This window comes from Danio rerio, chromosome 1, assembly GCF_052040795.2.
Source record: "Danio rerio strain M-AB ecotype USA chromosome 1, GRCz13ab, whole genome shotgun sequence".
Lineage (NCBI taxonomy): Eukaryota > Metazoa > Chordata > Actinopteri > Cypriniformes > Danionidae > Danio > Danio rerio.
Genome location: NC_141021.1, coordinates 3,522,501 through 3,549,638, shown reverse-complemented (window position 1 = coordinate 3,549,638; position 27,138 = coordinate 3,522,501). Strand labels below are relative to the sequence as shown.

The following is a 27,138-nucleotide window of genomic DNA, read 5'->3' as shown; positions in this document are numbered from 1 at the left end:
CTTTAAGTGAAGAAACAACTTCCAGCTTTGCTGAACATTTATTAAAGAACATTCTTTAAAGTTCTAAACAAATGGAGCATAAGGCAGGATAAGCAAAGACAAGCTTAAACTTTAAAATGAAATAAAATACCTGGCACAGAAACCGCAAGTATTCTATGCAAAATGCTTTGCCTCAGTCTACACAAACTCAAACAGCATTTAAGCTTCAAACAGCCTGGATCAATTTACTTCGTAACATGATAGCAACCCAAAAATCAAATAATTATCATGCTCACCCTTATGTTCTTAAAATCCTTATGAGTTTTTTTTTGCAGAAGATGACACTTTGAAGAATGTCGCCAGCTTTCATAGCAAGAAAAATATACAAAATAAAAAATAAAAAATACTATGAAAGTCAATAGCTACCATCAACAGTTCCCAACATTCTAAATAATATCATCTGTAGCCAAAAGAAAAAAAAAAACAGGTTTGTACAACATAAGATTAAGAAGTAATTGAAGTTTGGGTCAACAATGCCTTGAATCCATGGCAGATTCAAAAATGAACATTTTCCTCTTAAACAACTGAGGTACAGCAAAACAGGATGAACAGTCCAACGTTAATAATAACAACAAAAAATATACTCTGGCACAAAACAACACTGTATACCCTCAGCAGTCCTGTAAAGTTACACACAGCAATTACTTTTTTTTGTTATGCTGTGCTGCATTACTGTATGTTAGATACATTTAATCTCCTGAAAATGGGGAAAAACTCCTAACAGCACAAATCAAGTGCAAATGTAATGGCCGAAAAAAAAAATGCAGCTGTCTCTCAGCCACAGCAGTTTGAAACAGCAATTAGTCAACAAACATTCTCCATTCATGAATGGCCTTTTTGTACGAGGGGGTTTCATCCTGCTCGTGGATGACATCTCTCAGAACTTGTGTTTGCAACACAGACAGGAGTGTTGCAAGACACTTTGGATATGTGAGATGAAATGCATAGTAATAGGCCAGGAGGTAGAGAGGCCCCTCATAGAGCAAGTCTTTGTCAAATGTTAGTACTGGGGTTGTACCTACAACCACCATGCAGTTCTCCTCACCAACCAGCAAGACAGGACTGGAAAATGCACGCCTGTGGATGTAGGTATCCGGATCCTCTGAGGGCTAGAAAACCAAATAACAAAAATACAGAATTCAGACTACAAACACAGCAAAAATTAATATAAGATCTGGGTCACTATTCACTTCCATATTTTTTTTTCTTCAATGGAAGTGAATGCCAACCCAACAGATCTGGGTTGGCATATCAACATTCTTCAAAATATCTTACTTTTGTGTTCAGCAGGTTGTGATTAAGTAAATGAAGACATAATTAAAAAATTTTCTACAATACCTTTAAGTTAGTTGTTACATTGCATGTCCAATTTTACGTAGTGCAATTGGGATGGTTTTAACTTAGTATTTTATTGACAATGTAGTCACCTGTTATTAACTTATCACTACTTAAAGTAAAACTCACCGTCAGAACATGGAAAAGAGCCTCACTGATTGGGACCTGTTTCTTCGGTGCTGCAGACCCAGATGGGAAGAGCAGCGGTAGGGCAGTAAAAACAGCAATGGCATGTTCAACTAGATAAGTTAAAAAAAAAAAAAGATATTAACATCAGATATTACTGTAGATGTATGGGAATAATCTATACCACTGGTTTCTGATCCTGGAGACCTGAATTAAGGGACTGTTTACACAACATTGTTTTCAACTGAAAACAGAAAACTTCTTGAATTAAAAAAATAACTGATCTATAACAAGGGTTCTCAACACTTGGCCCTTGAGATTACAGGTCAGCTCCAACCTTTAGCTCTAAAGTCACCAGCCTGTAGATTTTTGTTAGAAACTGGAAACACAGATTAACTCAGGTTTGTTTAATTAGGATTGGAGTTATACTGGACCTTGAGGACCAGAGTTGAGAACCCTTGATCTATACAGATTCAAATTAAATTAAAGTTTTACCTCCATTTAATGTCCTTGGAGGCTTCATGACTTTTTTCATCACTCCATAAAACTGAACCTTGGAGTAGAAGGTCTCCCACCTGTCCTTCACCTCAGAAATGTATTTGGAGTTGTTTGGCTCAATGATTCTTCGTAGTTCATCCATTGCCTGAAAGAATTATTTATTATTAAAAACAAAATTATTTGGCTGTCTGCAGTTAGGCAGAGGATATGGGATATGTGTTAGTATGTTTTACATCTGTCTAAAATGTAAGCATTCGTGTACCCACATGGTCCAATTCTTTGAAGCAGGGGTACGCTTGCAAAATATTTGTGGGTTTGTCTTGCTCCTTCAATACATTTGAGTCAATGAAACTTCTTCTGGACTGGAACTCCAGGTCTAATAGATGGGTTACAGCAGCTTTATTTGGCTTCTTTGCTTTGTACATTTCTTGTAGCTTCCTGTAATGTCTTGCCTGGGTTTTCTGGCTGTCAAGGCTGTTGTCAGGACCATCAGCTGCAATTTAGCCATACAATATAATTACTGAACAAGATGCACAGAAATCAACAATTGAATAATGTATTTTACGTTACAAATAGAACAAATTCGGCATGCATATATCACCAAATAAGATGTTATGTATTACACACACATATATATATAAAAATATAAAAATCATGGCCAGAACATGTCCCACGGAAGTGACATGTCTGGCTACTAGGGATGCTCAAAGTAATCGATTAACCGTTAACCGAAAGGATGCGTTTGTATCATGTGTATGGTATCAGTTAAACAATTAAAAAATACTATTTTATATATTTTTAGTTTAGCTGCATAAGGGGCCAATCGAATGCGTTTTTTGCGTTAAGAGGGGCATCTTTTGAATGGTTTACTAAAAGCCGCAAGAGTTTTGCACGCGGCTCAACCCAGAGCAGCAGTGTGTGTGTTGTCAAGACAACTACAGAGAAATTTTAAAGAGCATGGATCCCGTTACATTCATTCTTCTATGGCGGGGTGCGACACCAAAATGCATCCCTTCACGGCTACATTACAGCTTCCTATTCAAATCATTTAGTTGTTGTTGTTGTTTTTAATAGCGGGTTATTTTTTAATAGCGGGTTATAATCGCACCAAAACATATTAAAAGGCAAGTGAATTATAACAGCGCAAACTTTTCTGTATCGGTGATGTGCGCTATTTGTTAAACCCTTTAAGGTTGCGTGCTGACAGACTGACTGATTGACTGACTGACAGGTGCGTGATGCGTGAAGCCAGCAAACACGACGTAGCTTTCAGTTAGGATGAACACAGTTTCAATAATTTTCATTTATTTATAGATGGCCTGTGGTTCTGCATACACTGACTTTATCTTGCTGGAGTTTATAGCTGTTTCACTTTACTTCAGGACACATTAATGCCGCTCTAAGTTTATTGGAGACATTCTGAAATATTCCTAGCAAATCCAATAAATGTTGTAGACATACTCTCTACATAAACGCACTAAATCGCACTTCAGCAGTGTTTATTTGAGAGCGCACCAAAAGATCCGCGCTTGACCATCTTAAGTTATATTTGAGGGGTGTGCAAGAGGTTTTGTGCACAAGCAGAGGAAATCGGCGCACTTCTTTTTTCCTTGTCAACATAAAAGGTGTTTTTAGAAAGGGGAAAAAAAACAGCAATACTGTTCACAAAAAGTCAACATATGTGCGAGTTGTTATTGTCTTTTCATTATTTTCATTTAAGCATATTTTTATTACGGTAGAGAGAGAGAGAGAGAGAGAGAGAGAGAGAGAGAGAGAGAGAGAGAGAGAGAACATTATATCAATATATAATCTTAAAAATAATGATTTCTATTAAAAATGTTTTATGATTATAATAACAGCAGGGCATTAAATAAATGCATATTTTCCGTGGAGCGAGCGATTTGAGGAAGTCTGCTATTTTTATTTGACGGAAAAAAAAAAAAAACATGATTGGAAAAAAACAGCCTATGCCGGTTCTTTAAAAGGATTCAGTCAGTGTTTTCTTTTTGTAATATAAATTAATAATTTAAATGAAAAATTAGGGCAGGCCTACTTATTTTATTCATTTTCCTTTCCTTTTCCTGTTGGAAAGATGGCAGGTGCGTGAAGATGTTCTGTTGTTATGATCTGTTATTAACATGTTCGCATGTTAAAATAAATCAGTATTTTAAATAGCAATATTTAATGTGTCAGACACAAAATAGACACTTCAGTTTAAAAATAATAATAATAATAATAATTTTATATTAATCTCACCAGTTAACCGTTTATATCCGATTAACGAGCTGGTTGGCAAAGTTAACCGAAATGAGCATCCCTACTGACTACTTTATTTTAAAGTAAATTTTAATGTACTTACATGCTTCATCAATGCTGTCATTTTCTTGCCGTGGGGTGCTTGAACTTGAAGGCGATGACAGAATGACTGTTGAAGCACTGGAATCAGCATCATAGTCACTTGCAACAGCAGTGGAAGGTTCTTTGTCCTGACGTGCTCTTTTGAAAGGAGGCTGTTTGGCCTTCATGGGACTTCGGATATTTGAAAGTCGCTTCAGTAGCTTTTTAGCAACAGTGTCCTGTACAACAGAATAAAAGCATGTTAGCAACAAAACAATGTTTTTTTTCAATAATTAAGTAAATGATGTCACTCACCCACTCGTGCCTAGATCCAGTTGACTTATCTTTTATCATAGGGTAGTATTCCACTAACCGTTTTGCCATGGCAATAACTTCATGTTTAGTGGGATATTTGTAGTCATCTGAAGATGCTCTTGCTATTGATACCATGTTTGTCATGGTATTTCGGATGAGCCGGCAGAATAGCTCCTTTGATAAGGTGACGTCACCCTCTTTTCCAAGACGCTGCTGCTCAAAGTATGTGCGTCTCATCTGTTGTAGTTCACTGTCAGTGAAGAGAACATATTCTGGGCTGGGTAACTTTAAAAACTTTGATGTACTGGGGTCATCTTGTTTTGAACTTTCAGTATGTTTATCATCTGCTGATGAACCTTCAACAGGAATGATGTGCTCCTAAAACACAATAAAACACAAATCAAATCACATGAATCTGTACTGAAATTATGCCCACTAATAGATTAAAAATATCCAATATACAAGTGTTTGAAATTAATTACCTGTTCTTCCTTATGAGTCAAACGCCAAATACCTTTGCGCCGCAGGAAGTGCTCAGGACCAGGAAAGAGATCTCGGATATCCTCTCGCGAGAGAGATGGCAAAATGTCTTCCCCAATGTTAGCAGCTTAGAACACATGCAAATACAGTACATTAGACAACATAGCTTATGTATATTTTGTGTTTTTGATTTTAGTAATGCATTAGTAAATTTTGAAATTAATATTCATTCATTTTCTTTTCGGCTTAGTCCCTTTATTAATCTGGGGTCGCCACAGCGTAATGAACCGCCAACTTATCCAACATATGTTTTCCACAGCGGATACCCTTCCAACTGCAACCCATCACTGGGAAACATCCATACACTCTCATTCACTACGGACAATTTAGCCTACCCAATTTACCTAAAGCACATGTATTTGGACTGTGGGGGAACCGTAGCACCCGGAGGAGACCCACACAAACATGGGGAGAACATGCAAACTCCACACAGAAATGACAACTGACCCAGCCGAGGCTCGAACCAGTGACATTCTTGCTGTGAGGCGATCGTGCTTTTAATACTGATAATTAATACTGTTCATTCTTTGTATGTTAAATAAACTAGTCAACTAATTAACCATATTGTAAAGTGTTTGGGCCTACTCTTTCAAATATGAAATGTCTGAATGTAGTAAAACAAACAGGCAATAATGATAAAAGATCCTTTAACACTTGACTAAGTTATTTTTGTTAGGTATTGTGAAAAAAAGGAGTTGTGATTCATTTAATAGCAGCCTGATAGCACCCAGTATTGTACAACAGCAGAACAACAATTTATGTCACTATACAATAATAAATACAAGTGTATCTACATTTAAATAAAATCATTCTGAGTGCATGTTGTAACTTAAGGATCGATCCTTAATTTCATTCGATTACAAAGACGTGCTTTTGTTTTGTTTTTTCTCGGTAGAAAGCATTGCATATTACATTAAAATCAAACTCAAATTTATCATAAGAAACAAATAAGTGATTAAAAAAAAAATTACTAACCTTTTAGAGTGGAAATCGCAACGTCGTCGAGCCCATCCATGGTGAGAAACTGGCGCAAGGAAGTACCTGTTTCTCCTAACTTCCCTTTGGCGCGCTGTAAGTGCGCATGCGTCTTAACGTAAATGCGTCACGGTCTAGGTGCGTTCGACATGAAGCTCAGCTGCAGCCGGTGATCAACGAGATTAGCCGAGCGCAGGCGGGGGCGGAGTTGATAACGGAGCCGTCAAGACGGACAGCTGGACACTTCGGGACTCAAAAAGTTGCTGCAGTCATGATGACCGATCACATGGCGTCATCATATTTTTTTTTTTTGTTATTTTTATTTATAACAACAAAACATTTACAAATAAAACAGAATACAGTCTCTACAAACTGTAGTTCCTTTTTAAACAATAAGGGAGAATTATGAATAAAATATATAACAAATGCATGACAGAAATAAGAGGAAATGAGTGGTTAATATAAACATAAAAACGAACAGGTCTATTAAATACAAAGCAATAAGCATAAATTCTAGAAGTTAAACATCAATCTTTAGGCTAATACTTCTTGTTTGAATATGCTAAAAAAGGTACATATATGTACAATTATAGATATAAAAATTTCCAATGTAAAAAGCAAAACAAGGTGTTTTGATTAGGTCTTAATAAATGAGATTATTTTGGATAATAAATGCATTTTAATCCAAAAAGATTGTGTTGAAAAAAACAAAAGGTAAAATAAGTGAGCTATGTAGAAGTTTCCCAGAAAGAGCAGGTAGCCTTTAAACTGCTAGACAGGAAATTATATATATATTTATATTATTGTAATAATAAAACCATTTTATAATTATTAGTTATTTAACTTAATTTATTAAGAGAGCTTTAAGGTGGCAGGATCAATGATGATGATTATTTTATTTTATTTCAACGTGCGCATTCTAATTTCGTGTTTCACTGTGTGGTGTGGCGTATAATATTATTTTTCCAGAAAAAGTGAAAGTTAATGTTTTGTGATAATCACCATTATGCAACAAATGCTGTTAATTAAGGGTAACCTGTAATGAACGCAGAATATTCCTTAGGTTAACTTTTTAATACTTGTAAAGTGCTGTCCATTTTGACAGGAAGAAATCTGTTATAAGTGATTGTGCATTTACATAAATTATGTGAATACAAATGTTGAATGAGTTTGTTGTTGATACAACTTTTGCATTTTTTTTCAGTACGAAATACGAATTAAAATCCTTTTAAGCCAAGTGTTTGTTGACAGCAATTTTTCTTTATTCAATTTTCAAAAACAGACAGTCTCACCCACACAAAATTGTATGAAAAATTAAATCTAAAACAATATTTTCTTAATATTCTTAAAATTAGAAATTTTAGTGGTGTATTAGTCTTAAAAATAGCACAACTATCTTATTGAACGTGCACAAATTTGGGCTTTATAGCTCTTTCTTGTTTCTAGTAAAATCTTGCTTAAAATTAGTTAACATTTACTTGCCTAGCCAGAAGAAGATCGGTTTTCTTAAATTAAGACTTATAGTCTACTCCACAGTGTATTTTATAAGACAATTTATCTTCAATAGCAGAAAAACAAGACACATTTTCTTGAAATAAGATTTTTTTACTTTCTTAGATTTCAGTTTTTGCAGTGCACACACACACACACACACACACACACACACACACACACACACACACACACACACACACACACACACACACACACACACACACACACACACACACACACACATACAGCACACATCAGTCTATCAGAGTATAATGACTGCTGCATCCTTCACTGACCTCCCCACATACACATACACATACACATACACATACACATACACATACACATACACATACATATACATATACATATACATATACATATAAATATACACATACATATACACACACATGAATTTATCAAATAAACAGTTAGATGTGACTATAAATAATGTTAAATTTGATTAAATGTTAAATGTGATTAACTACCAAGACATTAAAAAAATAATAATAACAATGTATGATTTTAGAGTCAAGATCCTAAAGTCTTTTTTTACTAATTATTAACTATTAATTCTAATTTTGGAAATCATTGTAATATCCATTCAAATATTAAACAGTTCTTGTTTTAGTCAACGTAAACATTTCTTTTTATTTTACTTGTTAATTAAATTAAATTGAATTAAATTGAATTAAATTGAATTGAATTAAATTAAATTAAATTAAATTAAATTAAATTAAATTAAATTAAATTAAATTAAATTAAATTAAATTTAATTTATTATAATTTAATTTAATTTAATTTAATTTAATTTAATTTAATTTAATTTAATTTAATTTAATTTAATTTAATTTAATTTAATTTAATTTAATTTAATTTTAGGTTTTTGTTTTATTTTATTTTGTCATTTTATTTTACTATTGATTTTTTTTAACTTCATTTTGTTATTTTATTTTACTTTTTGTTTATTTCAAACTTTATTTTATTTAGTCATTTTATTTTACTTTTTGTTTATTTTTACTTTACTTTGTATTTTTTTTTTACTTTAGATTATTTTTAAAGTATTTTGTTATTTTGTTTTACTTTTTATAACTTATTTAGTTTTTTTATTTTTGTTAATTTTTTACTTTATTTTGTTATTTTATTTTACCTTATTTTATTAATTATTTTATTTACTTTATTTTATTATTTTACTTTATTTTATTTTGTAATTAATTTAATATAATTTAATGTAATCAATGTAAAAGATCCAATGAAGTGTTTTGAAATGTGCATTTTTTTATTTGCTCTTTGACATAATCTTATCTGAATCATGGAGAGGGCAGGACATACAGTAGCTCCTCCCCCTTCTAAAAAAACAGTCAATAGCGTTGTTTTTATGACAGCTCTACCATTCAGATTGGTTGAGCTCAAGTGCATCAAATGAAAAGCAAATGAGAAGAAGAGGGCGGGGCATGTCAGATACTAGAGAGCATTTAATTGGTCAGAAGATTTAATAAGAAACTGATGAGGTGAGCTCATAGATACTTATAGATAGTTACATGTTGATACTCAGGGGTGCAACTATGGTAGGGAAATTTCTAAGTTCTAAGGGCTCATGCCATGTTTTGGGCCACCAAAGTTACAAGTTTCTATCCGAATAGTGAGCATCTTATCCTAAGGTTACAATTGCCCTGCTCTTAACTTTCATCCTGCACACGCACCACCCCATCCCCCTGCTCTATCTCCCCCACCCATTCAACTTTTCTCTTTCGTTCACGATAACCCCAATGCACACACCCCCCCCATCCAGCAGTTTGCATGAGGTCCTGACTCTCTGTGACCATTAAAAATCCCTTGGCACTTCGCATAAAGAGTAAGGGTATATTCCCAGTGTCCTGGCTAAATTCCTCTATCAGCCCTAACCATCATGGCCTCTCAACCCTCCCCATCCACCGAATTGGCTCTATCTCCGTCTCTCCACTTCATCTATGCCCATACACGATAAATGTGCTATATAAATACACATTACTTACTTACTTAATTTCATGGGACCCCAATACATAATTCTGACCCCAAACCTTGCATCCTACAATTAACTTAGTCACTTTAAGTAAAACTAATGTAAACAGATGCACTCAGTTTCTTGGCAAACACCCTACAGGTTAATGAAATACACGTCAAGAGATCGTTGGTAATTCTTGCTAAGCTAAGCATCACTCTGAGGCATAACTCCTAATAACTGTGTTTATGGAAAGCATGTTAAATGGAGGTATTTTCTTCTTCTTCAGTCCCCGTGAGGTTCAATATGGCAGCGCAGATCTGCACGACTTACAGGAGTTCCAGGAGGGATTATAATCAAAAACTCATTCGCGTTAAACACGGATTAAAAACTCAAATTACTGCACTTTGAGACTCTTAGATGTTTTATGTTTTAGTACGTTATGTAACAGCTTGTAATGCAGCTTTATGAAAATTAGGTATTTTTAACTGTGCTTCAGAGACATCACAACACACTCTTTTACTGAAGTGTTTTAGCGTCAGATGCAGGAATTGTGCTCCTCATGGCTGGTCTTTATTGTAAAAATAAAATTTATTGTAAAAATAAAATAAAATAAAATAAAATAAAATAAAATAAAATAAAATAAAATAAAATAATAATAAAATAAAATAAAATAAAATAAAATAAAATAAAATAAAATAAAATAAAAATAAAATAATATAGGAATGAAATGAAATTCAATAAAATAAAAAATAAATAAAATAAAAAATGAATTAATAAATGAAAATAAAATTAAATTAAAACAAAATAAAAAATGTTAATTATTAAATAAAAATAAAATAATATCATATATGAATAAAATGAAATAAAATGAAATTAAATTAAATTAAAATATGAATTAATAAAATAGAATAAATATTAAAATATTTAAAAAAAATAATACATCAATATTAAACAAAAATAAATACAAAAAATAAATATAAAATGTAATTTAATAAAATAATTAAAATATTAAATCATTAAATAATAAAATAAAACAAAATAAATGTAAATAAATATAAAATAAATATAAAACAAAATAAATACAAAATAAAATAAATATAAAATAAAATTTAATGAAAAAAAAAATAATTAAATTAAATTAATTTAAATTAAATTAAATTAAATTTAATTTAATTAAATTTAATTACATTTAATTAAATTACTTTGGATGAGAGTCATTATCAATAACTAAAATAACTAAATAATTTCTTAAAGCTATGTTTTTTTAAATATTTCTTAGATGAAAATTACTTGCAAAATCTCCCTGTCAAATAACCGAAAGAAAATGGAAACAATTAAAAAATACTAAACATAACTATTTAATAGCTTAAAATATAATAATGATAATAATAATAATAATAATAATAATAATAATAATAATAATAATAATAATAATAATAATAATAATGTTGTATTTGTTGTTGTTGTCCTCATAACAATGTATCTTAAATAAAGAAAGAAATAAAGTGTTTATTAAAGATATAAAAGCTTATTATTAACTTTATTTACTAGTATATTAACTAAACTATATTAACTAATTCTTAAAAATCTTTTCTTAAAAACCTTTGAACAAATTAGCTTATTAAAAATTATTGAATTAAAATATTTAAAGAACATACAAACATACATCTCAACCTGAAGGGATAATAACAAAATAATAAGCATCTCACATAAAGTCCAAAAGTTTCAGAATAATTTCTAAAACTATTCTAATCTTTAGAAATTTTGTATAAATAATATTTGCTGCATCTGAGCATCAGTTTTGTGTTAAAAGTTCAGACAGTAAATTACGCAAACAAAGCCTTTAATGCAGTAAAAGTGTGTCCTTGTGGCCACAGAAGAGACGAATGTTGAGCGGATGAGTCTGAAATGATCCATCTGACCCCGAGCAGAGCCAGCAGATTCATCAGGACCAGAATAAACCAGGCCTGATGTTTGCGTTTCCCTCTCATTTCCTCTGAAACTCAACTCAAATGCCACGTCTGTGTGTTTTTTCGCCGGTTCAGATAAATGGGATGATTAACAAAGGATTATATTACTTCGTTTTTGCATTTACATGTTTGTTATTATTATTATTATTATTATTATTATTATTATTATTATTATTATTATTATTATTATTATTATTATTATTATACCCTCCTGTATATTGTTGTTTTGTTTAAAATAAATAATAAAAATAAATAAATGAATAAATAAATAATAATAATAATAATAATAATAATAATAATAATAATAATAAATAATAATAATAATAATAATAATAATAATAATAATATTAATAATAATCATAATAATAATAACATTTATTTATTTATTTATTTATTTACTTTTTTTTTATTTGTTTATTTATTCACTTATTGTGATGGAAAATATATTAAAATGATTTCATTGGAGACTAGCATGTTGTTTTTGTTAATAAACTAATATTAAATATTAATATGAATGTGTTAATATTCATGTTTTTTATTTATTTATTTATTTGTTTATTTATTTATTTATTTATTTATTTATTATTTTATTACATTATCGACTAGCATGTTATTATTATTATTATTATAATTATTATTATTAATATTATTATTATTATTATTATTATTATTGTTATTATTATTATTATTATTATTATTATTATTATTATTATTATTATTATTGTGACTGAAAATATATTAAAATGGTTTTATTAAAGAGTAGCATGAAGTTTTTGTTGTTGTTGTTATAATAATAATAATAATAATAATAATAATAATAAAAATAATAATAATAATAATAATAATAATAATAATAATAATAATAATAATAATAATAATAATAATAATAATTATTATTATTATTATTATTATTATTAATTGATTTATTTTATTGTTTATTGTGATTTAAAATAAATGACAAAGATAAGAAAAATATATTATGACTTTTTTATACATTTACATTGATTTAAATTTTTACATGGATTTTAATTTCCATTGATTTAAAACCATGATGAATGCCATCCCCTGCGGCTTTCAGAGAAAATGAATAAAGCAGATTATTAATTTCTCGCAGCGTTAGCATTTGTTCAGCAGAATCAAATGCTGATGGGGAACATCAGCGCTTCGCAGTAGGAGTCTTTCATTGCTGACCAAAAACATGTCGCAAAATCAGATTTATCTCTCTGAGAAAATCAAACAAAGAACAATTAGCAAATGAAGGATCCTGGCGTGAAATGTGTTAACAAATTATTCCTGCTGTTGCATCTCTCAGTTTCAAGATCTGAAGTCACTAATAAAGCCAGATAAGAGAAATGCATGTGCGACTAAAAACATGACTGAATAGTATCAGTAGCATCTTTAATTGCTGATTAATTTAATAGGAGATGCTAGGATCTGGGAGTTCAACAAGCATTTAGAGCATATTAATAAGATAAAATCAACAAAACAGCTTCAAAGTAATTATTACAGTGACTTGATGTGTTAAAATACTTTTTAAAATGTATTGTTAAATGCATGTGTATTTTTATAGCCTGAATAAGCTTAATTATTAAAACTTAAATAAAAGCTAGACTGAATAGAATAAAAATGACAAAACTAAAAAATAACAAAAAGTAAACATCAGGGCAAAGCAGTGGCGCAGTAGGTAGTGCTGTCGCCTCACAACAAGAATGTCGCTGGTTCGAGCCTCGGCTCAGTTGGCGTTTCTGTGTGGAGTTTGCATGTTCTCCCTGCGTTCGTGTTGTTCGGGTGCTCTGGTTTCCCCCATAGTCCAAAGACATGCGCTATAGGTGAATTGGGTAGGCTAAATTGTCCATAGTGTGTGGGTGTGTGTGTGCATGTTTCCCAGAGATGGGTTGCGGCTGTAAGGGCATCCGCTGCGTAAAAACTTGGTGGATAAGTTGGCAGTTCATTCCGCTGTGGCGACCCCGGATTAATAAAGGGACTAAGCCGACAAGAAAATGAATGAATGAATGAAATTAAACATCATGTAATTCATTCGTGAATTGAAAAAATAATTATTAGTGAAATACTAAACTGACAAAATAAAAGTAAATTAAACAACAGAAACGATCAGATGATTTTTTTTTTTTAGTTTATTTGTTGTTTACTAATATTATTTTTGTATTTAAATAAATAAATAAATAAATAAATAAATAAATAAATAAATAAATAAATGATATAAAAAATGCAAGCAATTAAATTTGGTTTGAAACATACATATAAATATTGTAAGTATAATGGTCTTAAATTATGCTATCTAAAATATATAGACTTTTTTTGATAAATAAATAAATACACTGTATAAATAGATAAATAAATCAATTAATAAAAATGAATAAATAAATTAATTAATACATAAATAAACAAATAAATAATTTTTTTTTTTTAAATGCAAGCAATTGGTTTAGGTTTTGAATATAATAATTGCATCTGCAAGTTTATATTATTATTATTAACTTATTTTTACATTCATTTCATTATTTATTTATTCATTCATTTATTCATTTATTTTAACGAATGATTAAGGATTTTGGTTACAATTAGTGTAAGACTGTGTATAATGAAATAATCAAAAATACAAATATTCAATAATAACAAACAAAAACTAACCTGTTTATAAAACAACAACTTTGTAATTATGTTTTGTAACTGGACTTATAGAAATCAATTACTAGGAAAGTCCTAACAAAAAACAAATATTAGTTTTAACCTAATATTCATTCATATAGACCCTTCATTCATCAGGGGTCACCAAAAGCGGATTGAATTACCAACTTATCCAGCATATGTTTTACACAGCGGATGTCTTTCAATAACCCAACACTGGAAAATAACCACATTTTTTATAACAAATTAAACATAAACAATTAAGCTTCCCAGTCTAAATGTTCCTCTGATCTCTCATTTCTCTGATTCATTTTTACATCTCCATCCTCTAATGTTAGGAGAAACATCTGATCAGAACGTCCTCCTGAACTCTGCTTGAAAACACTCCAGTAAAGCTCCTGAACTATAAAACAGCAGCGTTTCCTTTGGGCTTTGCTATAATTAAACTGCATTAACCCACATTGCATACATGATACGCCCTTGAGTTTGCGCATCAGCTTCAAACATTAAAACACCACTAACTCAACACTACAAAACATGTGTGTGTTCAACAAGCATTACACAAGCATATCTAGTGCATTACACAACTGATAATATCAACACAGCAGCGTCAGTATTTATTATAGCGATTTGTTTAAATTAAGGCATTGCTGTGAAAGTTTGGAAGTTTGTTCAATCGATGGAGCGTCTGAAAGTCTGCCAATCAATGCCAGTGAGAAGCTGTAGAAAATGCCACCAATGGCAAAGGTCAGTGGCAGCGCTGACCATTCACAAACTGACCAAACGCACTTTCAGAAAAAATATGCACAGCACAATGAATTACTCTGCTTTGTTAATCGAACTGCGGCACCATCAAGCCGGTCGATTTCTCTCCGTGGGGGAGAAAAATACTGATTTAAAATCTATAACGTGCAAAATGAGCTCTGAAAAATACAAAACAAAGGCAAAGTGGTTGGAGAAGAAAAGCAAAGCTTGCTCTATAAAAGACACATTTAAAAAGTAAATGCTTTAGTTAACGTATTTTACTTATTGATTTCTTAATGTGGTAATGTTCTTGTTTCACAGATTTTAGATTTGGTCTTTCTAAATAAAACCATTTTGATTATTATTAATATTAATATTATTATTATTATTATTATTATTATTATTATTATTATTATTATTATTATTATTATTATGATTATTATTTATGTTTTGTTTTTTAAATACATTTATTTTATTTTATTTTATTTTATTTTTTATTTTTTTATTTTATTTTATTTTATTTTATTTTATTTTATTTTATTTTATTTTATTTTATTTTATTTTATTTTATTTTATTTTACTTTATTTTATTTTATTTTGAGCACAGTGAATTATCCTGGTTTGTAAATCAAACTGCGGCACCATCAAGCCATCTTGATGCGGCACCGTCAAGCACATTCTCTCCGTGGGGAGAAAAATACTGATTTAAAATCTATAACATGCAAAATGAGCTCTGAAAAATACAAAACAAAGGCAAAGTGGTTGGAGAAGAAAAGCTAAATAAAGTTTGCTCTATAAAAGACACATTTAAAAAGTAAATGCTTTAGTTAAAGTATTTTACTTATTGATGTTGTAATGTTTTTGTTTCACTGATTTTAGATTTGGTCTTTCTACATAAAACTGTTTTTATTATTATTATTATTATTATTATTATTATTATTATTATTATTGTTATTATTATTATTATTATTATTATTATTATTAATTATTATTTTATTTATTTATTCATTCATTTATTTATTTATTTATTTATTTATTTATTTATTTATTTATTTATTTAAAAACACTTTAATTTAATTTAATTTAATTTTATTTTATTTTATTTTATTTTATTTAATTTAATTTAATTTTATTTTATTTTATTTTATTTTATTTTATTTTATTTTATTTAATTTAATTTTATTTTATTTTATTTTATTTTATTTTATTTGAGCACAATAAATTATCCTGATTTGTTAATCGAACTGTGGCACCATCAAGCTGGTCAATTTCTGTCCATGGCGGAGAAAAATACTGATTTAAAAATCTATAACGTACAAAATGAGCTCTGAAAAATACAAAACAAAGGTAAAGTGCTTGGAGAAGAAAAGCAAAGCAAAATGTGTCCTATAAAAAACATGCATTAATAAACATTTAATGCATTGATCATATTAATTAGTTTGCAATTATGATAATTCAAATATGATGAATCAATGTTAAATGAAAGCAATTAGTTTAGGCTGAAAATATATATCAAAATACAGCATTAAAATCTATAGTGGAGAAAGGAGAAGAGCAGAGTTCAGTCAACAGAACAATCACAATAGAGTAAATGCTGGAGGATTAAAATAGTCAAAGAGTTATTGACATGGAATAGATATAACCTATACTCTTGAGACTCTAAAACAGAAATACAAACTTTATGGGGCAGTTTAATACACCTTACATACAAAAATAGCTCAAAAATCTTTCACATGCCAAGTTACACAACACATGGATTTTCACATTGCAGTGAGTTTGCTGATCATCCTTGTAGGAAGGCATTATTGACATTCACAGTATCAGTGCTGTGGGTGGATAACATTAAGCTGTTAAAGCTGGAGCCTATAGGTCATGTGAATCAAGACGAGCCGTCATTCAAACTGTATTTACATGCCATCAACAGCTGTATATGAAACATTACAGAGAACTGAGCGGCAGGGATGAAGTAAAAACTGTCTTTACAGCAATTTACAGTGTTTCTGAGAGCGAGCAAGTTCTCACTTTCACATTTGCAAATCACTAAAGCAACACAGAATAGCATTCACAACCCATTTTACTCTTGTGACATAATTCCAACAATAAAAAAATAAAAGCCAGAGTGGAGCCAGAGCACAGTGTGTGTTGGCTAAAGCTAAAGCTGCGTACTGAAATGAAAACTCTTGGCAGAAGCAAACAAAACCTACTGAACCAAAAACTGGAAACTTTGTATTTGGAAGAGTTCGCTGCAATACACTTGATGATTAGACTAATTCGGTACAACTGATGTGTTTCTACAACAATAAATAAACTGTATATAGTAATAAAAAATAGATAAACAATTAAACACAATACTTAAAAAAGGAGATTAGAGTATTTTAGATAAGAGCAAGAGTAGTGTAGTATTATTAAATACATACTGTACAAATGCTGTATAAACACACTTATTAAACAAAATGATATATATTTATATATATTTATACATTTATTATATATTATTAAAAAGTGCATTAATAATTCTAATTTAAAAATAAAACAAAAAATATGTTTAATACACCGCTTAAAAATACTGATAACTGTAGATTTGTTCACTATGACGGGTCAATCAATTACCCAACCAACCAACCAATTAACCAACCCACCAACCAATCAAACAACCAAACAACTAATCAAACAAACAAACAAACAAACAAACAAACAAACAATCCACCAACCAACGAATTCACTAAGCAACCAACTGTAGATAGAAACACAGAATTGTTCACTACGATGGGTCAATCAATCAATCAATTAACCAACCAACCAACCAACCAACCAACCAACCAAACCACCAACAAATCAACTAAGCGACCCACTTCAGATAGATTTGTAGAATTGTTCATTATGACGGGTCAATCAATCAATCAATCAATCAATCAATCAATCAATCAATCAATCAATCAATGAACTAAGCAACCAACTAATCAACCAAGCAACCTTCCGACCAATCAACCAAAAAATAAGCAAGCAAGCAAACAAACAAACAACCAAGTAACCAAGTAACCAACTAATCAACCAAGCAACAAAGTGTCCAAGCAACCTTCCGACCAATCAACCAATAAACTTACTAACCAACCTACCAACTGATGAATCAATCAATCAATCAATCAATCAATCAATCAATCAATCAATCAATCAATCAATCAATCAATCAATCAATCAATCAATCAATCAATCAATCAATCAATCAATCAATCAACCAATCAATCAATCAATCAACCAATCAATCAACCCATCAATCAATCAATCAATCAATCAATCAATCAGTCAAACACAAAATAAACTTGAGCAACAACTCAAACAGTCTCATTTCCAGTATTGTTTAAATAAAGAATACATAAAATAATAAATAAAATAAAGTGTTTTTGATTGAAAAAAGGCACCCAACTGGAAGTTCTTTATAGGGGACATCTATATTAGAAAACCCAGCTTAAGGTACAATAGCAAGCGCATCTCACCAATAAAGAGGTTCCACTCAGGGTCCAGATCCGCTTGGTTGGCCAGGCAGCCGCGCATCACATTCTGGCAGTAGTTGGCGCAGGGTTTGAGTCCTGACATTCCTCCACAATACGGGCAGTACCACATTTTAGTCAATGCTTTACTGCAGCCTGGAGAAATATTGACCTGCAGGATAAACACACATGGGCAGATGTTAAATGTGCTTTGAAATGTGCATTTTTTTTTATTTAAAGTTTGACGTAATCCCAACTGAAACATAAAGAGAGAGCAGGACATACAGTAGCTCCTCCCAAAAAACAGCCAATATAGTTTCATTTTTTATCACAGCCTTGCCAGTGACAGGGACTGTACCTGTATGCCTACAACTGATGTCAAAATTATTCGCCCTCCTGTGATTTTGTTTTACTTTTTCAAATGTTTCCCAAATGATGTTTAACAGCGCAAGGAAATTTTTACAGTGTCTCCAATGATATTTTCTACAATATATCTTCTATTAAGTCTTTGTTTTATTTTTTATAACTGCTAGAATAAAAGCAGTTTTTTGTCCCATTTTAAAGGGCCATGACATCCCCCTCTTTCGAGTCAAGTCTACCACAGAATTAAAAAAAAAATGCTCTGTGATGGGCGTGGAGTGCTACAAGCAGAGGGAGGAGAGGGTGTGGCTGACAGAGCAGTGAATAAGAGGGGAGCAAAAAACTGCTGACAATTGGCTCACAAAATAAGACAAAACCATGAAATTTTTTTTAGTTTACAAAGTTGAACTGCAAATAAATAAACAGTAATTGAATGTCCTGTTACATTTGTTATTCATAATTTCTATAAAATAAATATAAAAAGATAATCATGGAAATAATATAAATGAGGAGAACTTCTCTCTTCCTGAAGCCCAGGGTCTGAATGCAGACACAGTGAATAGCAGTGCAGCAGGTTTCTTGCCCTGTCTATTCCAACCATTAGCTCTGCCGGTAATCTGGAGGATTTTAAACATAGGCGAACACAGCAGCACTGATATAGGCGATGTGTCTGTATGATAACAAACTGAACTCAACTGATAAAAGACAAAGTCCGCCATTCTCTAATTCTCGTACAGCTCTTCCGACAACAATCAGCTGTAACGGCCTTGACAACATCGCAGGGAAAAACATTCAACAAACCCTGTGGATCATGGAAACAAACACATATGACCGGAGTCGTGCACGGATGACAGTAATTGGGTCTTACTGCTTGGCAGGTCTGCCCTCGGAAAGCACATGCTCTCATGAATAATTAAGAATCAGCGTCTTCTCATAGGATAAGAAAACTCGGCTCATATAAGAAAAGTCATCACTACACCCTGCAGGCACAGGACGTCAACATGACATCGTATTGACGTTGTATCTCAACAAACCCCGATGTCGTGGGGACGTTGGACTTTCTTTGGAAATGAAAATCAGGGTAGGCCAACCTAAAATCAACCTAAAATCAACCAAATATCAATGACTAATCATGTTGCACCTTGATGTTGTGTGGACGTTACCACTATGACATCTATTGGACGTTGGATTTCGGTCACTTTCCATCACAACCTAAAATCAGTGGCGTAGCGGACAGGCCCGCAGGGCACGCACCGCGGGGGGACCCTGCGTGATTAGGTGACTCTGCGTCGTCGCCATTTTTAATATTGAAAATCCGGCAACCGCAATAATCAAACTCTTGGGAACAACTGTGATCGGAACCAAAGTTTACAGGTCTGTGTTCTCTGAATGCTGAGTGGTGGACTACTTCATTCTGATTGCTTGCCGAACCGCGTCATAGCTCATACCATAAAGTTGACTTGATATCAACTCTCCTCATCGCTCACACCGGAGAAGACGCGCCGCGCTGTTTCCCACCGCCGGTTCTCATTGAATTAAATGACTTCTGGCTACTTTGACGCTCTCGCTGCATTCGGTTTGTGATCGCTCCTCAGTTTGTGAAGGCTTTCCCGGGTTGTCGCTCCGCCCCGCCCCCCTTTCCAGCTCCTTAGTTTGTGATCGCTCCTAAGTTTGTGATCGCTCCTCAGTTTGTGAAGGCTTTCCCGCATTGTCGCTCCACCCTGCCTCCCTTCCCCGCTCCTCAATTTGTGACCCCCCCCCCCCCCCCCCCCCCCATCATCAGGGGGCCCCGTCAGTGATCCCTGCAGGGGGGGCTCCGCATTTTGTGCTACACCACTGCCTAAAATCAACCAAATATCAACATAATTTGACATTGTTATTGAACGTCAAAATATTGTTGTCCTTAGACACTGGCTAGATGTTGAATTTTGGTCACCTGACCCTAAGACCTAAATCTAACCCAGAGGTTCTCAAAGTGGGGGTCGGGACTCCCCGAGGAGTCGCGAGACAATGAAGGGGGGTCGCCTAGTGATTTTTAAAAATCATTTAATTTTTATTAAACCTTAAGACTTACTGTATTTTATCAATAACCTACTAAAGAGAAAAAAATAGTCGTTTATAGTTACTATATACTATATAGTTACTATAGTAGCTTATAGTTAATAGTTCTATTGGATTGCGACTTCTCTGGTAATTACATTATACTAAAGGCACAGCAATACTTTCAGATGCAGCAGATTGATTTTATAACACCAGGTTAAACTTTCTAGCCCATTTACAGCACTGACATACATAAAAAAATAAATAAATAAAAAAAAACTAAGAATAGACTTGGGTCTATTGGTGTGTGTGCATCATTGCATACAAGGTTTCTGTATTTATAACCACCACCTCAGAGAAAACTGGGGGTCACGAGTCACTGGCATTGTCATTTTGGGGGTCGCGGGCTGAAAAGTTTGGGAACCCCTGATCTAACCTAATATTAATGTCTTATGATGTTGTGTACCTGCTGGACACTAGCAGATTCATGCTACATCCCCAATTTTGATCCCACCCCCAAAATTATTTTAAAGCTAGAAGATGAAATTAGCTGACAGAAGCTTACCATTATCCTGTTTTCCCCACAATTTAAGCTGACAGGTGCTAACGCCATCTTAACTGATGCTCAAGACACACAAATCTGTTAAAATCTCAAATAAAAATGACTCAAGGTATTATATTATGAGTATAGTAACTAATTAACATAATATATTAATAATATTATTATGATTTGCCTAATATGCCTAATTACCCTAACTTTAACCTTACTGAAATAGTTAAGCCTTTAAATGTAACTTTATATATAACACTTTACAGTATATAGAAAAATTGTCAAATAATTTGTGCCATCATCATGACAAGCATAAAAGAAGTCAGTTATTATAAATTTATAATTAAAACTATTATGTTTAGAAATATGTTGCAAAAAATCTCTCCGTTAAACAGAAATTGGGGGAAAAAATATACAGGGGGCTATTAAGAGACATCACAACAGCTGTTTCTTCTGCACTTAAAGTGAAGAACAGGTCAAACGATGGCTTTCTAAGCACTGCATTTGTTCAATGCATGTCCATTTTCAAAGTCAGTATGGGCTCTTCAGACTAAAACACTTGGTGTCGATGGACCTGGAGTGACAGCATTCACAGCAGACATGAACTGCATTTCTCTGCTTCAAGCCGGCTCTGATAATTGCATGTCATTCTCCATCTTTATACTTGAGCTTGTACGCCGTCACCCTCTCTGTCCATCAGATGGAGGAAAGCTTTTCAAAAGGTCAAAACCGTGCAGAACAGAGGCCGGCGGTCAACTGGAGACACGCAGAGAGTCGAAAGGACATGTTGTGTTGATGGCTCTGATCAGACCTGACAGTGTTGTGCTGCATCGGCATGAAACGCGTCACACACACACTGCCTTCGCATTGGGGAAAATGTGGAAAATCGATGAGAGACGCTGAAATATGCAGTCTGGGTTTGATCAAGAATGTCTTATTTATAAAGGTGAAAGACTAAAAAGGGTTTTCTGGCATCAAAAGAATGAAAATGCATTGCAGATCTGTATTTATTCATCCATTCATTCATTTTCCACAGCAGAATGAACTGCCAACTATTGCAACATATGTTTTACGCTGCGGATGCCCTTCCAGCCACGACCCAGTAGTGGGAAACACCCATACACTTTCAAATTCACACAACACATACACTACGGCCAGTGTTGTTCACCCAATTCACCTACAGCGCATGTGTTTGGAAGGGGGTTGGGGTGGGGGGCACCTGTAGGAAACCCACACCAACAAGGGGCGAACATGCAAACTCCACACAGAAAAGCCAACTGACCCAGCCAAGACTCAATGCTAACCACTGAGCCATCATGACACAGTTTTTCATTTATTTATTTTACAATATATATATATATATATATATATATATATATATATATATATATATATATACAATACAAAAAAATCAATAAGAGAGGTGACATAAGCAGTCGAGGTTTGATCAAGAAGAACTTATTTATAAAGGTAAAAGGGGTTTTCAAGTATCAAAAAATGTACAAATATAACACAGATGTTTTATTTATAAATTTGTTTTTTTTGTTCATACATTACAAAACCTGTATTTATTAATTAATTTATTAATATATGTATTTGTTTAGTTAGCTAGTTAGTAACTTGGTATTTTTTAAACAAAATAACATAAAACAAACAAAAATAAATAAATAAACAATTTATTTATTTATTTATTTATTTATTTATTTATTTATTTATTTATTTATTTATTTATTTATTTATTTATTTAAATATTTGTTTGTTTTATGTTATTTAGTTTTTTTTAATTACCAAGTTACTAACTAGCTAACTAAATCACTAAATAAATACATACAAAAATTAATTAATTAATAAATTAATAATATATGAATGAATGAATGGATGAATGAATGAATGAATGAATGAATGAATGAATGAATGAATGAATAACGAATATATATATATATATATATATATATATATATATATATATATATATATATATATATATATTAATTGATTAATAATTAAATGTAATTAAATGTATTATTAAATGAATTAAATGTAAGATTAAATGAATGAATAAATAAATAAATTGATAAATAATATACATAAATGTATGAATTAATGAATGATTAAATAAATAATAATTGTGAATAAATGAATAAATAAATGTATGAATGAAAGAAAGAATTAATAAATGAATGAATAAATAAATGTATGAATGTATAAATGACTGTATCAATGAATAAATAAATAAGTGCAAGTATGAATGAATAAATGCATAAATAAATAAATGCATAAATAAATAAATAAATAAATAAATAAATAAATAAATAAATAAATAAATAAATAAATAAATAAATAAATAAATAAATAATTGAATGAACGAACGAATGAACGAACGAACGAATGAATGAATGAATGAATGAATGAATGAATGAATGAATGAACAATTAAAGAAAGAAAAAAGAAAGAAAGAAAGAAAGAAAGAAAGAAAGAAAGAAAGAAAGAAAGAAATAAAGAAAGAAATGTATAGATGAATGAATGAATGAATGAATGAATGAATGAATGAATGAATGAATGATTGCATAAAAGAAAAAATAAATAAAAAATAAATAAAACTTTTAATTAAGATTTACATTGTAAATGTATTCATAGTTACTTGTTTGGTAAACAAGCTTTCTCATTTAATCCAGCTTTGTCAGCGCTATGTCAACAAAACAGAAATGGTGAGCAGAAGGAGTCTGTTAGCTTGTAACCTTCTCTGAACTTTCTGTCTTAAATGAATACTTTACTACCTCCAATGAGTTTGCAGTAGAAACAATATATGCCGTATATAAATCTACTCACTGTTTATTATATCTTGCAATAGAGCAGTGTCTCTTCTGTATGTTTTATAGTGAATATCCACTTCTCCTCCTCCAGTACAGCAGTGCGTTCTCGATGAACTTTTCAAACACATGTCTCCTGTCAGCCTTCATTTATTTACCCTCCAGAACTCCTGCTTTCCGCAACTCCACCATCGGCTGCTAATTGAAAGAACAAGCGGAGGAAGATCTGCGCGTCGGAGGATAAACTCAGGTGTCTTCATCATCTGACGTCTACAGGTGTTTGCTGAACGCAGAGGATCAAACACTGCGGTTTTACTCTCCACATCAAACACAGCAGAGCTTTCAGCGTGTGTGTGTGTGTAGGAGTTAGGCACAGGCAGGCTCTCTCTCTCTCACACACACACACACACACACACATATATACATACACTCATGCCTTCACTAATCAGACACTGAGTTCAGCAGCATGCGGAGAGATGAGAACACGAGACGGAAGAAAATGTGATTGTTTGCAAGCTTTAATATGAGATCTGAAAGATGACAAGACACGTTCTGTTCATCATCTGCTCTTCTGTCTGTGTCAAACTGAGTAGCATTCAGTGAAGATTCTGGAGTTATTACATATCTGCTTTAGTACTGTACACGCAGACCTTTAACAAAACACATTCATAATCTGCCTACAATATCATATCATCCATCCATCCATCCATCCATCCTATCTATCTATCTATCTATCTATCTATCTATCTATCTATCTATCTATCTATCTATCTATCTATCTATCTATCTATCTATCTATCTATCTATCTATCTATCTATCTATCTATCTATCTATCTATCTATCTATCTATCTATCTATCTATCTATCTTTCAGTCCATCCATATATCTTCCCCATCCATCCATCCATCCATCCATCCATCCATCCATCCATCCATCCATCCATCCATCCATCCATCCAAATATCCTATTCATCCACCCACCCACCATACACCCATTCATCTCATTTATCCATACAACCAACTATCCATCCATACATCTTATCCATCCAACCAATATATTTATCTATCTGTCCATACATCCATCCACCCACCCATCCATCCATCATATCTATTCATCAATCCATCTTGTCTAGCCTTCCATCCATCCATCCAACCATCCATCCATCCAACCATCCATCCATCCAACCATCCATCCATCCATCCAACCATCCATCCATCCAACCATCCATCCATCCAACCATCCATCCATCCATCCATCCATCCATCCATCCATCCATCCATCCATCCATCCATCCATCCATCCATCCATCCAACCATCCATCCATCCATCCATCCATCCATCCATTTATAAATATTATCCATCCATCCATCCATCCATGCATCCATCCATCCATCCATCCATCCATCCATCCATATTATCTAACCATCTATCCATCTTATTCATTTATCTGCCCATTCATCCATACATACATGTTTATCTATTTTATCCATCCATCTTATCCATCCATCTTATCCATCTGTCCATCCATCCATCCATCCATCCATCCATCCCTCCGTCCATCAATCTGTCGATCTGTCTTGTCCTTACAGAACAACCACTGCTGCATAAAGATATTCATAGATAACATAACTAACCTAGTCAAGCCTTTAAACTGCACTTTAAACAGAATACTAGAATCCTGCAAAAAAATGTAAAAAAAAAAAAAAATGCCTTTTTTGCCAATAGAGGTCAGCAAAAAAATCTTATATAGCATACTAGCTTACCCCATTGGCAGATTACTGCTCGTTTTAAGGTAAAACTCATTTGGATAGACTTCAAAACTTCATTTTGACTTTGATTGTAAGTACAATAAATTTTTTCTTGGTTGTCTAGCAAATGCTTATTGATTTCAGAATGTTCAGATATTTGGAATAGAAATAAAGCAAAAACTTGTTTTTGCATTGTACTGCTAGTCTTGAAACCTAAACTGTCCAACAGAGCAGCACTGTTGCATAAAAATAAAGAGAAATCCCTGAAGCCAGTGAACACTACAGACCGCAGGTACACGAGGTCAACAAAATGATTTATTCCAGAGTCACGCTCATGTACCCAAAGTGTAGAGTTATTAAAAAATAACCCATGGGCAATAAATATTCCTCTGTCTCTGCCCACTACATGTTTCCAATACAAATCATTCTAAACTTTGACAAAACTGTCACGTGGAAAAAACGCCTGACAGTGATAGAGCAGAAGTAAGAGCTAAAACATGATTTTTTCCCAGAGCTCAAACTAGGTTATTTCCATGTTTCTGCCTTTGCGAAACAATGTATTCTTCATGAAAGTATAGCAGGCTAACTAAAATTTAGCATTCAGAGCATTAAAAATATTATGTATTTACAAAATCAGTTATATTATCAGTTAATTATTCTGACAAAACAAAACCTAACTTTTAAATTTTATTTTATTTTAATTAATTTAATTACCATTCTGAACATCTAAAATAATAATAATAATAATAATAATAATAATAATAATAATAATAATAATAATAATAATAATAATAATAATAATAAAATTACTAATAATAACAATTAAATAAGATAAAACAAAACAAAGCACAAAAAATAAATAAATATTTTACATAAAATCTGTTTAAAATGTTCTGGCAAAATAAAATAAAATCATAAGAAATAAAATAAAATAACACAAAATAAATAACAAAAATAAAACAAAATTAAATTAAATTAAGCATTCTGAGACTTTGCAATAGTTCACCTACAAAATTAGTTAAAATGTTATTTTTTAAATAAAATAAAAAAACAATAAAATAAATTATTTAAAAAAAATATATAAATAAAAACTTAAATAAAACATAATAACGAAATCAGTTTAAAATGTTTTGGC

At 31.8% G+C, this 27,138-nt stretch overlaps 2 protein-coding genes across 3 annotated transcripts in view; both read right to left on the bottom strand.

The window, feature by feature from the left end:
• The window catches only part of gpc6a (glypican 6a), a 344,985-nt gene that overhangs the window by 114,185 nt on the left and 203,662 nt on the right, over nucleotides 1-27,138 (bottom strand). For both annotated transcript variants that reach the window (XM_087236291.1, NM_001109719.1), the window contains 1 exon segment: nucleotides 18,501-18,666. In XM_087236291.1, coding sequence (XP_087092417.1) covers nucleotides 18,501-18,666 — 166 coding nt within the window.
• On the bottom strand, nucleotides 22-6,269 carry LOC101885221 (uncharacterized). The gene is made up of 8 exons (NM_001442609.1): nucleotides 6,166-6,269; nucleotides 5,133-5,257; nucleotides 4,651-5,028; nucleotides 4,358-4,574; nucleotides 2,265-2,491; nucleotides 1,996-2,143; nucleotides 1,504-1,613; nucleotides 22-1,148 (listed from the first exon to the last, which is right to left on the bottom strand). Exons 1-8 carry the CDS (start codon nucleotides 6,203-6,205, stop codon nucleotides 840-842), a joined length of 1,554 nt encoding a protein of 517 aa, NP_001429538.1. The 5' UTR covers nucleotides 6,206-6,269; the 3' UTR covers nucleotides 22-839.